This window comes from Oncorhynchus nerka, linkage group LG7 (genome assembly GCF_034236695.1).
Source record: "Oncorhynchus nerka isolate Pitt River linkage group LG7, Oner_Uvic_2.0, whole genome shotgun sequence".
Classification (NCBI taxonomy): domain Eukaryota; kingdom Metazoa; phylum Chordata; class Actinopteri; order Salmoniformes; family Salmonidae; genus Oncorhynchus; species Oncorhynchus nerka.
Genome location: NC_088402.1, coordinates 88,797,828 through 88,815,122, shown reverse-complemented (window position 1 = coordinate 88,815,122; position 17,295 = coordinate 88,797,828). Strand labels below are relative to the sequence as shown.

Below are 17,295 nucleotides of genomic sequence, written 5' to 3'. Positions count from 1 at the left end.
TCTCAGCCCCCTCCTGTACTCCCTGTTCACCTATGACTGCGTGGCCAAGCACGCCTACAACAGTTGGTTCTCTCTCTCACTCACTCTCAGCCCCCTCCTGTACTCCCTGTTCACCTATGACTGCGTGGCCAAGCACGCCTACAACAGTTGGTTCTCTCTCTCACTCACTCTCAGCCCCCTCCTGTACTCCCTGTTCACCTATGACTGCGTGGCCAAGCACGCCTCCAACTCAATCATCAACTTTGCAGACGATACAACAGTAGTAGGCTTGATTACCAACAATGACGAGACAGCCTACATGGAGGAGGTGAGGGCTCTGGGAGTGTGGTGCCTGGAAAACAACCTCTCACTCAACGTCAACAAAACAAAGGAGATGAATGTGGACTTCTGGCGCCTCTTCAACTTCAAGAGCTAAAGGCGAGGGCATTGGGATGAAGATGCAATAAGGCAGTCGTGCCAACATATCTCATCAGCCATCTGGTGGAAGGGACTTTGTGGAAGCTCTTTCCCTTGTTGCCTAAATCATCCTCCAAATCCCATCAACATCAGCTGCCTCAGAACGCAACTGGTCCTTGTTTGGGAACACACACACCAAAGCACGCAACAGGCTGACCAATACAAAAGGTTGAAACATTGGTGGCCATCCGGGAAAATTTGAGGCTTTTTGAGCCAAACAAAGCCATCCTCAACAAGGTTGGAAAGTGACAGTGAAGATGAGGCCTCAGAGTCTGATGTTCAAGAGGTGGACATTGAGGAGGTCCAGGGAGAAGACATGGAAGCCTGAGAGGAAGACAACCAAAGCTTTAGTTTCTAGACTATCATTTTACAGATGTATGTTGAAAATGTTTTTGGGAGATGCGATGGATCATTGAGGATCATTTAATTTATTTTGTTTTTCAGTGAAATCCTCCCATGTGGAGAGTCAATTCGTAACTAAAATGTTTTATTTTGTATTTCTATTGGAAGGATTTAATCATTTGTAAATATGTCTACTTATGATAAGGTAAAAAGGTTTATGTTTCTGTCTCCATATGATGTGGTAAATATATCCAATGCAAAAAACATTACATTTAAATGGTATTATTATTCATTTGCATATATTTCCATAAAAATTCCCATATATTCCCGTTAATTCCCATATATTCCAGTTAATTCCCATATATTCCAGTTAATTCCCATATATTCCAGTTAATTCCCATATATTCCAGTTAATTCCCATATATTCCAGTTAATTCCCATATATTCCGTTAATTCCCATATATTCCGTTAATTCCCATATATTCCAGTTAATTCCCATATATTCCCGTTAATTCCCATATATTCCAGTTAATTCCCATATATTCCGGTTAATTCCCATATATTCCAGTTAATTCCCATATATTCCAGTTAATTCCCATATATTCCCGTTAATTCCCATATATTCCAGTTAATTCCCATATATTCCCGTTAATTCCCATATATTCCAGTTAATTCCCATATATTCCCGTTAATTCCCATATATTCCCGTTAATTCCCATATATTCCCACGGAAAGTTTCCACCTCTTAAATATTCCCCAAAATGTGCAACCCTGGGTATATGTTGTGTAATTTGTTAGATATTACTGCACTGTCGGAGCTAGAAACACAAGCATTTCGCTACACCCGCAATAACATCTGCTAATCACGTGTATGTGACCAATACAACTTGATTTGATTCTTGGCATGGCAAACATGTGTTAAATTTGCAAGTGACGTAGATAATAAACAAAAGAGAACTAAACAATAAAAATGAACGTTAAACATTACACTCACAAAAGTTCCAAAAGAATAAAGACATTTCAAATGTCATATGTACAAAAATAAATAAACAAATATGGGTTATATTTACAATGGTGTTTGTTCTTCACTGGTTGCCCTTTTCTTGTGGCAACAGGTCACACATCTTGCTGCTGTGACGCCACACTGGTATTTCACCCAGTAGATATGGGAGTTTTTTTGTTTTCGAATTCTTTGTGGATCTGTGTAATCTGAGGTAAATATGTGTCTCTTATATGGTCATACATTTGGCAGGAGGTTAGGAAGTACAGCTCAGTTTCCACCTCATGTCTCTCGCTCTCTCTGACAAGAGCGTGCTGTCTGTCTGTCTGCCTCTCTGATAGGAGGGAGTGATTCTCTCCATCTCTGATTGGAGCGTGCTGTCTGTCTGTCTGTCTCTCTGATAGGAGGGAGTGATTCTCTCCATCTCTGACAAGAGTGTGCTGTCTGTCTGTCTGCCTCTCTGATAGGAGGGAGTGATTCTCTCCATCTCTGATTGGAGTGTGCTGTCTGTCTGTCTGTCTGTCTCTCTGATAGGAGGGAGTGATTCTCTCCATCTCTGACAAGAGCGTGCTGTCTGTCTGTCTGCCTCTCTGATAGGAGGGAGTGATTCTCTCCATCTCTGATTGGAGCGTGCTGTCTGTCTGTCTGCCTCTCTGATAGGAGGGAGTGATTCTCTCCATCTCTGATTGGAGCGTGCTGTCTGTCTGCCTCTCTGATAGGAGGGAGTGATTCTCTCCATCTCTGATTGGAGAGTGCTGTCTGTCTGTCTGCCTCTCTGATAGGAGGGAGTGATTCTCTCCATCTCTGATTGGAGCGTGCTGTCTGTCTGTCTGCCTCTGATAGGAGGGAGTGATTCTCTCCATCTCTGATTGGAGTGTGCTGTCTGTCTGTCTGTCTGTCTGTCTCTCTGATAGGAGGGAGTGATTCTCTCCATCTCTGATTGGAGCGTGCTGTCTGTCTGTCTGCCTCTCTGATAGGAGGGAGTGATTCTCTCCATCTCTGATTGGAGCGTGCTGTCTGTCTGTCTGTCTGCCTCTCTGATAGGAGGGAGTGATTCTCTCCATCTCTGATTGGAGCGTGCTGTCTGTCTGTCTGTCTCTCTGATAGGAGGGAGTGATTCTCTCCATCTCTGATTGGAGCGTGCTGTCTGTCTGTGTCTGCCTCTGATAGGAGGGAGTGATTCTCTCCATCTCTGATTGGAGCGTGCTGTCTGTCTGTCTGTCTGTCTGCCTCTCTGATAGGAGGGAGTGATTCTCTCCATCTCTGATTGGAGCGTGCTGTCTGTCTGCCTCTCTGATAGGAGGGAGTGATTCTCTCCATCTCTGATTGGAGCGTGCTGTGTGTCTATTTTAAGACTTCTGAAGAGAGATTAAATACAAATGAAAGATGATGCTGTCATCAACCTGTCTGGGTGCTCTGTACATGGAGATCCTATTAAAATGACATTCTAATTCTTAATTATATGGTTCTGCACAGCCAAGGTGATGGTGAATGGGAGGAGGGAGGGTCTTGTGAAGCACAGCCAATGAGCTCAATGTGATGATGTTTTAGCATAGTCAAACTTTCTATTGGACAGAAAAATAGCAATAGTCCAAGAATAATGTTTTAGGCTAATCTACATTTTCATATCTGGACACTGAGCTGGTGTTTATATGACAAAGAAATGTATATTAAACAACTGCTTGATGGTGAAATTTTTTATTTATTTATTTTGCCCAGATTTCGTAGTATCCAATTGTTTTTAGTAGTTACTATCTTGTCTCATCGCTATAAATCCCGTACAGGCTCGGGAGAGACGAAGGTCGAGAGCCATGCGTCCTCCGAAACACAACCCAACCAAGCCGCACTGCTTCTTAACACAGCGCGCATCCAACCCGGAAGGCAGCCACACCAAATGTGTCGGAGGAAATACCGTAAACTACCCAGCGCCCGACCCGCCACAGGAGTCGCTAGCGCGCGATGAGACAAGGATTTCCTACCGGCCAAACCCTCCCTAACCCGGACGACGCTAGGCCAATTGTGCGTCGCCCCATGGACCTCCCGGTCGCGGCCGACTGCGACAGAGCCCAGAGTCTCTGGTGGCACAGCTAGCACTGCGATGCAGTGCCGTAGACCACTACGCCACCCGGGAGGCCCGTGAAATGTATTTTTGCAGTTGTTTGTGTTAAAGCAGAATGAGGGTGTATCATCTAGCAGAGATACGGATGGTGTATTTGATGCCACCAGCTGGGCAGAGATGTGTGCTGCTAGGAGGAGAAGGTAGCTAGCTATATTCTGCCTGTGAAATCAGACTCTCTCTCATTGGCCCATATTTATAGCGCAGTGTGTGTGGGCTATAAGAAAAGACACGGGCTACTAAGTATCATATGGAAGAATCCTCATAGACAGTACTATAGTATGATGCAGCCTGGGATGGGACACTGCAGTAAAAGTTGCCAGGCACTAAGGGAAAGGTTGGGTAGTGTCAGTCAGATATCAACGGAAACATCCCTTAAAAGAGGAGTCAGAAGGGGAGCCTTTCTGTACACTAGGGCAAGGACCATACCAGTATCGCAGCAAGGAAACAAAACACAAAGATGATTTAACTTCTTTAAGAATACAACCTTAATGTTGGAAACAACCCATCATTATGTTGTCATTCAGAGTCACGTATTTATTTTCCAAGCTATAAGCAATGTTTTACACACAGCAGGTTTTGAAAAAGGACCAAAGAGTTTGGTCTGCTTTGTGTTTTCATTTTTGCCATAGGACATAACAATACTGTACATGTCAGGTTTATTTTATTGAACCTTTATTTAAAAACTAGGCAAGTCCGTTAAGAACAAATTCTTATTTACAATGACGGCCTACCAAAAGGCCTATTTGGAGGGACGGGGGCTGGGATTAAAACATTTAAAATAATTAATTAAAAATACAGAACAAAACACACATCACGACAAGAAAAACAACATTAGTTGAGTACTCCAATATTTTATTCCTTCCATGAACAACAGTAAAATAACTAGCCAAGAATATTATTTATGAAAAGGAAATGATTTTTTTTCTCCATTCATTGCCACACAAGAGACAATCCCAGATGTCATGTTGTACTGTATGGGAATTACAAAGTACAGAGGACACAAAAACAACTCGACCATATTATTGATCTGTTTGAAATGTAAACAAACCCTGATAGAGGAAACATACAGTAGAACTATATTGACACGAGGATTTAGCTGTCCAAGTCTCCTACTGTAGAACTAACTATATTGACACGAGGATTAGCTGTCCGAGTCCACTACTGTAGAACTAACTATATTGACACGAGGATTAGCTGTCCGAGGCCACTACTGTAGAACTATATTGACACGAGGATTAGCTGTCCGAGTCCACTACTGTAGAACTAACTATATTGACATGAGGATTAGCTGTCCGAGGCCACTACTGTAGAACTAACTATGTTGACACGAGGATTAGCTGTCCGAGGCCACTACTGTAGAACTAACTATGTTGACACGAGGATTAGCTGTCCGAGGCCACTACTGTAGAACTACATTGACACGAGGATTAGCTGTCCGAGTTCACTACTGTAGAACTAACTATATTGACACGAGGATTAGCTGTCCGAGCCCACTACTGTAGAACTATACTGACATGAGGATTAGCTGTCCGAGTCCAATACTGTAGAACTATATTGACACGAGGATTAGCTGTCCGAGTCCACTACTGTAGAACTAACTATATTGACACGAGGATTAGCTGTCCGAGCCCACTACTGTAGAACTAACTATATTGACACGAGGATTAGCTGTCCGAGCCCACTACTGTAGAACTATATTGATACGAGGATTAGCTGTCCGTCCCACTACTGTAGAACTATATTGACACGAGGATTAGCTGTCCGAGGCCACTACTGTAGAACTAACTATATTGACATGAGGATTAACTGTCCGAGGCCACTACTGTAGAACTAACTATATTGACATGAGGATTAGCTGTCCGAGTCTCTTACCGCAGAACTAACTATATTGAAATGAGGATTAGCTGTCCGAGCCCACTACTGTAGAACTATACTGACACGAGGATTAGCTGTCCGAGCCCACTACTGTAGAACTATACTGACACGAGGATTAGCTGTCCGAGCCCACTACTGTAGAACTATACTGACACGAGGATTAGCTGTCCGAGCCCACTACTGTAGAACTAACTATATTGTTAACAAAACGTGTGTGTGTTGCGTGTGAGCGCTTGTGTGTATGATCTTGTTCTTCGATGCTCTTAAGGACCTAAAATCCCCCAGAATCCCTTCAAGGATAGTCAAATAAGAAATTATCCATGGTGGGGACATTTCACTTGTCCCCACGAGGACAAAGGCTATTTTAATCTTAGGGTTTTGGGTTAAAATTAGGGTTAGGGATACAGGTTGTGTGTCAGGGTTAAAGGTTAGGGTTCGGGTGGTGGGTTAGGGTTCGGGTGGTGGGTTAGGGTTCGGGTGGTGGGTTAGGGTTCGGGTGGTGGGTTAGGGTTTAGGTGGTGTGTTAGGGTTACGGGTTAACGAAAAAAGGCTATTTTAAGCTTAGTGGTTAGGGTTAGAATTAGGGTTAGCATTAGTGGTTCGGTTTATGGTTAGTGTTAAGATTAGGTTTAGGGGTTAGGGTTAGTGTTAAGATTAGGTTTAGGGGTTAGGGAAAATAGGATTTTGAATGGAAATAAGTTTTAGGTTCCCATGAGGATAGAAGAACATGACCACACGCGACTCCTAAACAGAGCACAAATCACCACAGGGAGACATTAATTTCCATAAACATGCATGGAGGGTTAAATCAGTGCGGGTACAGCATAGTTTGAAAGCGTTTCTACTAGAGAACGACACTAATTAGAGTAGCTTTCCTTAGACAGGGAGGCACGGCACAATGGAAGTAGACAGAACTACAGTGGTTAGACTGGCTACCATTTAAAAAAGGTTGGGACTGGGAAATCAATATAATAATAATAATAACAACCGCTTGTCTTTCAGCTGAGGAATCAACATCTAAATAATCTGTTTATGTTTCCTTCCAAAACAGTTTAAAGAATGAAGGTCTTATACCAGCTACTGAGGACATCTTTGATGCGAGTCAGGTTGTCAGGACAACTGACGGTGGATGTAAACCAACACAGAAAAACCATTTTAGTCACGGAGATTATTAGACAGGAAAAGATGGACGCTTGGTTTTGATGAATCCTCTTTTCCGAAACTTTCTCATTCACTAACCTTCTAATAGTATAACAAATTTTGCCTCCAAACAAAATGGCTTCCCTTGAAATAGCAACATTCGCCAGATTAGACATGGCGTGTGTGTGTGTGTATGTGTGTGTGTGTGCGCGCGTGTGCGTGTGTGTGTTTGACAGAATTCTATTTGGACTGCAAAGTGCTTCCGCTGTCAGGACTACGTGATCACATTAAAATGTATGGATTCTCCAGTGCATTTCAGACTTCACCATCTATACTTACACAGTCTCTAGGGGACCTTTCACATGTTCCCAAGTAAAACCTCAGTCTCAGAACAAGCCTCAGTTAGGAGTTTTCAACGTGCAATAACAAGATGACATTAAAAAAAATAAAAAAATAAAAAAGGGTTCCAACGCAGAGAAGTTGTAGCCTTCACAATCCAAACCAAAATGGCTCCCTAGGGATGCAGTGCACTACATCCAAACCTACAGAATCTAAGAGACTTTTCACATGCAACATCATTTCACTTGTAGGCCTGAGACTCAGTTAGTAGGACTTTTGAACGGAGGAAGTTATGCATGACTCACATTCATGTGGTATATACAAGAATGAATTTAACTGGACACCAAAATGGCACCCTAGGGATGCAGTGCACTATAATCCTAATTGCCTGGTCCCAGATCAGTTATTAGCCAAGGCCTAATACTGTATAGCCAACTTCCATGGTCGTTTGGCAAGATAGCACAAACAGATCTGGGACCAGGCTATAAATTCTAACAGCCTAACAATTCCCTTTGTTCCATTCCAGGCCTGGGAGAGAGAAATGAGGGCTGAGTCTGGACATGGACAACCACTTTTCTGTGTGGTTGGTCGGCAGAGAGAGCTGTGTGGTTGGTCAGTAGAGAGAGCTGTGTGGTTGGTCAGTAGAGAGAGCTGTGTGGTTGGTCAGTAGAGAGAGCTGTGTGGTTGGTCAGTAGAGAGAGCTGTGTGGTTGGTCAGTAGAGAGAGCTGTGTGGTTGGTCAGTAGAGAGAGCTGTGTGGTTGGTCAGTAGAGAGAGCTGTGTGGTTGGTCAGTAGAGAGAGCTGTGTGGTTGGTCAGTAGAGAGAGCTGTGTGGTTGGTTAGTAGAGAGAGCTGTGCGGTTGGTTAGTAGAGAGAGCTGTGCGGTTGGTTAGTAGAGAGTAGCTGTGTGGTTGGTCAGTAGAGAGAGCTGTGTGGTTGGTCAGTAGAGAGAGCTGTGTGGTTGGTCAGTAGAGAGAGCTGTGTGGTTGGTCAGTAGAGAGAGCTGTGTGGTTGGTCAGTAGAGAGAGCTGTGTGGTTGGTCAGTAGAGAGAGCTGTGCGGTTGGTTGGTAGAGAGTAGCTGTGTGGTTGGTCAGTAGAAAGAGCTCCAAATAAAATGCTAAACCTTTACACTAGATGTGTAGCAGGCCTATTTAACCCCTAACTGCATTGTGCCTAGACTGTAACCATAGACTGTACTGTATAACGTTTCACACTAGTTAATAAACAGAGAAGTCGTTCTCTCATATGGGATCTAGTGTGATATCCTAGCTGTATTTCTACTATAATGGCTCCAATTGGCAACTCGTTCTCTCATATGGGATCTAGTGTGATATCCTAGCTGTATTTCTACTATAATGGCTCCAATTGGCAACTCGTTCTCTCATATGGGATCTAGTGTGATATCCTAGCTGTATTTCTACTATAATGGCTCCAATTGGCAACTCGTTCTCTCATATGGGATCTAGTGTGATATCCTAGCTGTATTTCTACTATAATGGCTCCAATTGGCAACTCGTTCTCTCATATGGGATCTAGTGTGATATCCTAGCTGTATTTCTACTATAATGGCTCCAATTGGCAACAACATGTTTCTTCTTGACATCATGTCTTCCTTAGCAGGTATTATGTTTTGAAGATTAAAGTAAAAACCTGTCATCTGTTTACCTGATCCACGGCAGACCGTAAAGGTATAACATAACTGCTCCCCCTCTCCCCACACTGTCCTGACACATTCAATTCAAAATCTCACTCGACCGCAAAACAATGAAACACCTGATTCATGGTAGGAATTTGTTTATCCTTACCACAACTCCATCACAATGAATGGAGTTGTCTTTAATCTGTCACCATATTGTACACCCTGTAGTCTACTACATTAATCCACTTCCATTGAGTGGAGGTGTTTGTTTACATTCTCAAGTGGTATCGCTAAGAGGTTCAACAGCAGTGAGGGGAGTCAGGGGATGAAACTACGGGACGCCATTTCGATCATTTGCGTGTCAAAAAGAAAGATGCTTCAAACAGGGTTATTTGATGTGTGTCAAATAAACTTGTTGACCACCCGAATATGACAGTACATCGCATAATAATTTAAACACGTTCATACATTTTGTACGTAGTGTTTACCACATCACTCGTATTTCATTGGTCACAGTGATTCACCGATATGTATGCTACGATGCTGATAGAGTTGTCTCGCTCACCTACCACACTTCCCCAAACTCTGGGATGGCGGCAGGGTGGCCTAGTGGTTAGAGTGTAGAGGCGGCAGGGTATCCTAGTGGATAGAGTGTAGAGGCGGCAGGGTAGCCTAGTGGTTAGAGCGTTGGACTAGTAACCGGAAGGTTGCAAGTTCAAATCCCCGAGCTGACAAGGTACAAATCTGTCGTTCTGCCCCTGAACAGGCAGTTAACCCACTGTTCCTAGGCCGTCATTGAAAATAAGAATTTGTTCTTAACTGACTTGCCTAGTAAAATAAAATTCAAAATGGTGAGCTGATGCATGCAAATAATGTTCTTCCCAAAAAACATAGCAAAACGACATAATCTGTTATAGTTAACTATAATCTAAAATACCCCTAATTTATAAAAACAGTTCTTATTTCATGAATCGGACTCACCTATGTGAAGCTAGACACAATAAGGATTAGCCACAATAGCGGAATTTGCGGTTCGCCTTCAAAATAAAAGTCTCATTGAACGTGATGCAAATTAATACAAATAGTGCCACGATGGGAATAGATCACGCTAAACGAGTTTGGGATGTTGTTATAGAAATTTTAAAAAGACAATGTTAAATTGACATATTAGACTTTATAATTGCAATGGGGGCATACTTATTTTCACTGTACAGCCGTTCAGCTGTGCTGCCGTTTTATTGGCCCTTCACCAATCATGCTATTTTGTTTGTTTTGTCGCGTTGTTTGTAACTTGTTTTGTAAATAATGTTAATATCTCCTACGACCCGAAAAGGAGCTTCTAAACATCAGAACTGGGATTGCTCACCTCAAACTGGACGAAGAGATTTTCTTCTATGAGTCGGACACGAGGGATATCCAGGCCCCGATCCCCGTGATTCGCTGGAGAAGGAAACTGTGATTTCAAGGCAAGAGATCAGGGTGCCTTGTGAGGACCAGGCGATGAGTGGCTAATCTGCCATTGCCCTCCGTTCTGCTAGCTAATGCTCAATCGCCAGAAAATAAATAGGACGAACTGAAAGCGCGTATTTTTCAACCAACGGGACATTAAAAACTGTCATATTTTATGCTTCACCGAGTCATGGATGAACAACGACATTAAGAACATAGTGTATAACCCGCCAGCTCTATCGGCAAGACAGAACAGCAGCCTCTGGTAAGACACGGGGCGGGGCCTATGCATTTATGTAGACAACAGCTGGTGCAAGATATCTAAGGAAGTCTCAAAGTTTTGCTCGCCTGAGGTTGAGTATCTTATGATAAGCTGTAGACCACAATATTTACCCGGAGAGATGATCTGTATTTTTTGTAGCTGTCTATATACCACCACAGAGCGAGGTTGGAACTAAAACCGCACTCAATGAGCTGTAAGCAAACAGGAAAACGCTCATCCAGAGGCGGCGCTCCTAGTGGCCAGGGACTTTAGTGCAGGGAAACTTAAATCAGTTTTACCAAATTTCTATCAACATGTTAAATGTGCAACCAGAGGGGGAAAAACCTCTAGACCACCTTTACTCCACACACAGAGACGCGTACAATGCTCTCCCTCGCCCTCCATTTGGCAAATCTGACCTTAACTCTGTCCTCCTGATTCCTGCTTACAAGCTAAAATTAAAGCAGGAAGCTCCAGTGACTCGGTCTATAAAAATGTGGTCAGATGAAACAGATGCTAAACTACAGGACTGTTTACTAGCACAGACTGGAACATGTTCCGGGATTATTCCAATGGTATTGAGGAGTACACCACATCAGTCACTGGCTTCGTCAATAAGTGCATAGACGACGTCGTCCCCACAGTGACTGTACGTACATACCTCAACCAGAAGCCATGGATTACAGGCATAATTTGCACTGAGCTAAAGGGTAGAGATGCCGCTTTCAAGGAGCGAACCCGGAAGCTTATAAGAAATCCCGCTATGCCCTCCGACGAACCATCAAATAGGCAAAGTGTCAATCCAAGGTTAAGATTGAATCGTACTACACCGGCTCTGATGCTCGTCGGATGTGGCAGTGCTTGCAAACTATTATAGACTACAAAGGGAAGCACAGCCAAGAGCTGCCCAATGACACAAGCCTACCAGATGAGCTAAATAACTTCTATGCTCGCTTCGAGGCAAGTAACACTGAAACACGCATGAGAACACCAACTGTTCCGGATGACTGTGTGATCATGCTCTCCACAGCCGATGTGAGTAAGACCTTTAAATAGGTCAACATTCACAAGGCCGCAGGGCCAGACGGATTACCAGGATGTGTACTCCGAGCATGCGCTGACCAACTGGCAAGTTGGTCAGCCTGTTCAACCTCTCTTTCATATCGTCTGAAATATCGTCTGAAATCCCCAAGGATTGGAAAGCTGCCGCAGTCATCCCCCTCTTCAAAGGGGGAGACACCCTGGACACCCTGGACCCAAACACCCTGGACCCAAACTGTTACAGACCTATATCCATTCTGCCCTGCCTATCTAAGGTCTTCGAAAGCCAAGTCAACAAACAGGTCACTGACCATCTCGAATCCCACCGTACCTTCTCCGCTATGCAATCTGGTTTCCGAGCCGGTCACGGGTGCACCTCAGCCACACTCAAGGTACTAAACGACATCATAACCGCCATCGATAAAAGACAGTACTGTGCAGCCGTCTTCATCGACATTGCCAAGGCTTTCGACTCTGTCAATCACCATATTCTTATCGGCAGACTCAGTAGCCTCGGTTTTTCGGATGACTGCCTTGCCTGGTTCACCAATTACTTTGCAGACAGAGTTCAGTGTGTCAAATCGGAGGGCATGTTGTCCGGTCCTCTGGCAGTCTCTATGGGGGTGCCACAGGGTTCAATTCTCGGGCCGACTCTTTTCTCTGTGTATATCAATGATGTTGCTCTTGCTGTGGGCGATTCCCTGATCCACCTCTACGCAGACGACACCATTCTATACACTTTCGGCCCGTCATTGGACACTGTGCTATCTAACCTCAATCGAGCTTCAATGCCATACAACACTCCTTCCGTGGCCTCCAACTGCTCTTAAACGCTAGTAAAACCAAATGCATGCTTTTCAACCGATCGCTGCCTGCACCCGCTTGCCCGACTAGCATCACCACACTGGATGGTTCCGACCTTGAATATGTGGACACCTATAAGTACCTAGGTGTCTGGCTAGACTGCAAACTCTCCTTCCAGACCCATATCAAACATCTCCAATCGAAAATCAAATCAAGAGTCGGCTTTCTATTCCGCAACAAAGCCTCCTTCACTCACGCTGCCAAGCTTACCTAGTAAAACTGACTATCCTACCGATCCTCGACTTCGGCGATGTCATCTACAAAATTGCTTCCAACACTCTTCTCAGCAAACTGGATGCAGTTTATCACAGTGCCATCCGTTTTGTCACTAAAGCACCTTATACTACCCACCACTGCGACTTGTATGCTCTAGTCGGCTGGCCCTCGCTACATATTCGTCGCCAGACCCACTGGCTCCAGGTCATCTACAAGGCCATGCTAGGCAAAGCTCCGCCTTATCTCAGCTCACTGGTCACGATGGCAACACCCATCCGTAGCACGCGCTCCAGCAGGTGTATCTCATTGATCATCCCTAAAGCCAACACCTCATTCGGCCGCCTTTCGTTCCAGTACTCTGCTGCCTGTGACTGGAACGAATTGCAAAAATCGCTGAAGTTGGAGACTATTATCTCCCTCATCAACTTCAAACATCAGCTATCTGAGCAGCTAACCGATCGCTGCAGCTGTACATAATCTATTGGTAAATAGCCCACCCATTTTCACCTACCTCATCCCCACAGTTTTTATTTATTTACTTTTCTGCTCTTTTGCACACCAATATCTCTACCTGTACATGACCATCTGATCATTTATCACTCCAGTGTTAATCTGCAATATTGTAATTATTCGCCTACCTCCTCATGCCTTTTGCACACATTGTATATAGACTCCCCTTTTTTCTCTACTGTGTTATTGACTTGTTAATTGTTTACTCCATGTGTAACTCTGTGTTGTCTGTTCACACTGCTATGCTTTATCTTGGCCAGGTCGCAGTTGCAAATGAGAACCTGTTCTCAACTAGCCTACCTGGTTAAATAAAGGTGAAATAAAAATAAAATAAAATAAAAAAAAGTTTCTTCATTGAGATTTTTTACCTCTCCCTGACCGAGTCCGTAATATCTACATGTTTCAAGCAGACCACCGTAGTCCCTGTGCCCAAGAAAGCGAAGGTAACCTGCCTAAATGACTACCGCCCCGTAGCTCTCACGTGGGTAGCCATGAAGTGCTTTGAAAGGCTGGTCACAACAACACCATCCTCCCGGAAACCCTAAACCCACTCCAATTTGCATACCACCCCAACAGATCCACAGACGACGCAATAACACTCCACACTGCCCTTTTCCACCTGGACAAAAGGAACACCTATGTGAGAATGCTGTTCACTGAATACTGCTCAACGTTCAATATCTTAGTGCCCACAAAGCTCATCACTAAGCTAAGGACCCTGGGACTAAATACCTCCCTCTGCAACTGGATACGGGGTCGCCCCTGTCAGGAGGGGCGGCAGGTAGCCCAGCTGACAAGGTAAACATATGTCCTTCTGCCTCTGATTCAGAGGGGTTGGGTTAAATGTGGAAGACACCTTTTAGTTGAAGGCATTCCGTTGTACAACTGAGTAGGTATCTCCACTTTCCCAGGTGGTAAGGGTAGGAAACAACACATCTGCCACGCTGATCCTCAACACAGGGGCCGCTGTGCGTGCTCAGTCCCCTCCTGTACTCTCTGTTCACCCACGACTCCATGGCCAAGTACAACGCCAACACCATCATTAAGTTTGTTGACGATACAAGAGTGGTAGGCCTGATCACCGACAACGATGAGATAGCTTATAGGGAGGAGGTCAGAGACCTGGCAGTGTGGTGCCAGGACAACAACCTCTCCCTCAAAGTGAGCAAGACAAAGGAGCCGATCGTGGACTACAGGAAAAGGAGGGCCAAACACACTCCCATTCACATTGACGGGGCTGTAGTGGCGCGGATCAAAAGTTTCAAGTTCCTTGTTGTCCACATCACCAACAACTATCATAGTCCATACACACCAAGACAATCGTGAACAGGGCACGGCAACACCTTTTCCCCCTCAGGAGACTGGCATGGGTGTCCAGATCCTAAAAAAGTTATACAGATGCACCATCGAGAGCATCCTGACAGGTTGCATAACCACCTGGCATGGCAACTGCTCGGCATCCGACCGTAAGGCGCTACAGAGGGTAGTGCGTATGGCCCAGTACATCACTGGGGTAAAGCTTCCTGACATCCAGGACCTCTATATCAGGCGAAGGACCCAAAAAATTGTCAAAGACAACCAAGTCATAGACTGTTCTCTCTGCTACCGTACGGCAAGCAGTACCGGAGCGCCAAGTCTAGGTCCAAAAGGCTCCTTAACAGCTTCTATCCTCAAGCCATAAGACTGCTGAACAATTAATCAAATGGCCACCCAGACTATTTACATTGACCCCGCCCTTTGTTTTTACACTGCTGCTACCCGCTGTTTATTATCTATGCATAGTACCTTCACCCCTACCTACATGTACAAATTACCTCAACTAACCTGTACCCCCACACATTGACTCAGTACCAGGACCCCCCTGTATAAAGCTGCGGTATTGTTATTTTATTGTTACTTTTTACTTCCGTTTATTTAGTCAATGTTTTTTAAACTCTTGTTTCTTGAACTGCAATGTTGGTTAAGGGCTTGTAAGCATTTCACGGTAAGGTCTACCCCGGTTGAATTCGGCGCATGTGACAAATAACATTTGATTTGATTCCACCAATAGTAACCATTTTCGTCACTTTCAAATAAGGACCTCTATTTTGAAGGCGAACAGGAAATGATACTCTTGTGGCTGCCTTCACAGCACATAACCCGGTCCGGTCAAGCGTCACTGAAGCCATCTGGCTGCTTATAACGTTAGCTTTGGGCAACAGGGTTTTAGTAGCTAAATGGTGGCTAAATAGGTATTTTCATTAAACTTAAGTTCGATTTCCATAGGAGAACAACAAGTGGCTACCTAGCTAATACTTACTCACATGTATTCCTAAATATTTACTAAGAATATTGAAAATGCCTGCAGTTAATACTGGTATTTGTTTTCAGGCTGCTTGCTTTGGTGCTAGGACCGTACCACGCTAGATACCCCAGAAGTTTCTAATAAACATCTGTATCAACGATATTTGCAAACATTTTTGATCCTGCTTTTATTTCAAATCCTCACATAGACGTTTTCCCATTCGGTCGAACAAATAATACCTTATTACCAACGCAGTATTGTAAACAGATTATGGCCAGTGTTTGCGCTTTATTTTTGTTGTACAACTTTGACAGTGCTATTGGTCGTAGTGGTGGCGCTTGGCTTGGACATTTAAATCCAGCACACACACCATTCTTTAATATAATTGTGTTATTTGACGCGTCAAATTACAAGCTTATTTAACGGGTCAAATAATGTTTTTTTGTTTTAAGTGTATATTTTTTTGACACGCAAAGACCCACACGTTGTGCCAACGGAAACTGCCAAGAGCGTTATTTTACGATTGATACAAACACAGCAGCATGTCTAAGCTTAGGCAATGATCATAATACAACATCTGTATTTAACAGTGTGTGTGTTAGTTATAGGATTAGCAATGCCAATAAAGACTAATGCCTAATCAATAGAAAACAAGTTAATATAGGGCTACATAAGAGAGTTTATTGAACAAGTGGATAAATATCCTCAGCTACATCTAATTCAGATGTTACCTAAAATAAATAATGTTGTAGGAAGTAATCAACAGAGATCCGATCAAACAAAAGCAAGCAAAGAAAGATCAAATTAACCAACGTAGCAACAAGTGATGTCTAGTTACAATTGCAACACTTGTGAAAGAGCAAACAAAGCATTTTCTCCCTGTAGATTCTGATGCTATATTGTCACTCCTTTTTAGTAGGAGAAAATAAAAGTTTTCCAATAATGTAACAACAGCTATGACTTACCAAGTAGCAGAAGTTTCACTTCCCTGGACGCTTTGTCTCTGTCTTCTCGTAGGTTCCGATCAATCATTTTACTCCTTTCCATCGCCGCTTTGTCCTCTTGGCTGATCGTGCAACCCATTTTTAACCACTTACTTGAGGTTTCTTCAAGATCTGGTTTGAATGGCAGCTACCGTTCATAAGTTGTTTGGGGGGGGGGGGTGCTTTCAAGATAATTTTCGCCCAGGCAGAAAGACAGAAAAAGGCGTTGGCACTCCTCTTGTCTCGACAACAAACAGACAGAGATGCTGGTAAACTCACGCCAACAAACCAAGTGTGGTTTAGCACTGAAAGACACTGCAATCAATTTCTACCCCCCCAAAAAAAACTCGAGTCGAGCTAGGCTAGCTTGCAAAGAAAGTAGCTACACAATATTACTTTTCTATTATAAATGTTGTCGCAGTCCTCCAATTAAAAAAAAAAAAAAAAAAAAAAAGCAATTCACTATCTCTTATTAAAACTCAAAGCTACCGAGGAATTGGGGCAATTCGTCTTGATTTTGCTTGTTGTTGCATGAAGACACGTGTAAAATACGCATCTGAACTGTCATTCACGTCACCACACGCTGGAACGCAAAGAAAAAATGAAATCTATATTTTGTGGATGGATGGGAAATGTAGTCTAAACGCACAGTACATTTGCTCTTGCTTCTCTGAAATGTAAATAACATCGGCCTAAATTGTTCAACCCCCATTAGCATATGCTCAGAAGAGCTTAATGCTCACTTTTGACAAATATTTTTTGCAGCAATCCGGAAG

At 43.7% G+C, this 17,295-nt stretch overlaps 1 protein-coding gene across 2 annotated transcripts in view; it reads right to left on the bottom strand.

Annotated features, from left to right (window-relative positions):
* LOC115132538 (guanine nucleotide-binding protein G(i) subunit alpha-3-like) overlaps positions 1–17,075 on the bottom strand; it is a 99,109-nt gene extending 82,034 nt beyond the window's left edge. The window contains exon 1 of one of the 2 annotated variants that reach the window (XM_065020949.1): positions 16,502–17,075. In XM_065020949.1, coding sequence (XP_064877021.1) covers positions 16,502–16,619 — 118 coding nt within the window. In that variant the 5' untranslated portion in view covers positions 16,620–17,075. The remainder of the gene's footprint in view (positions 1–16,501) is intronic. The other variant, XM_029665284.2, reaches the window with a different exon arrangement.
* Positions 17,076–17,295: the final 220 nt, after the last annotated feature.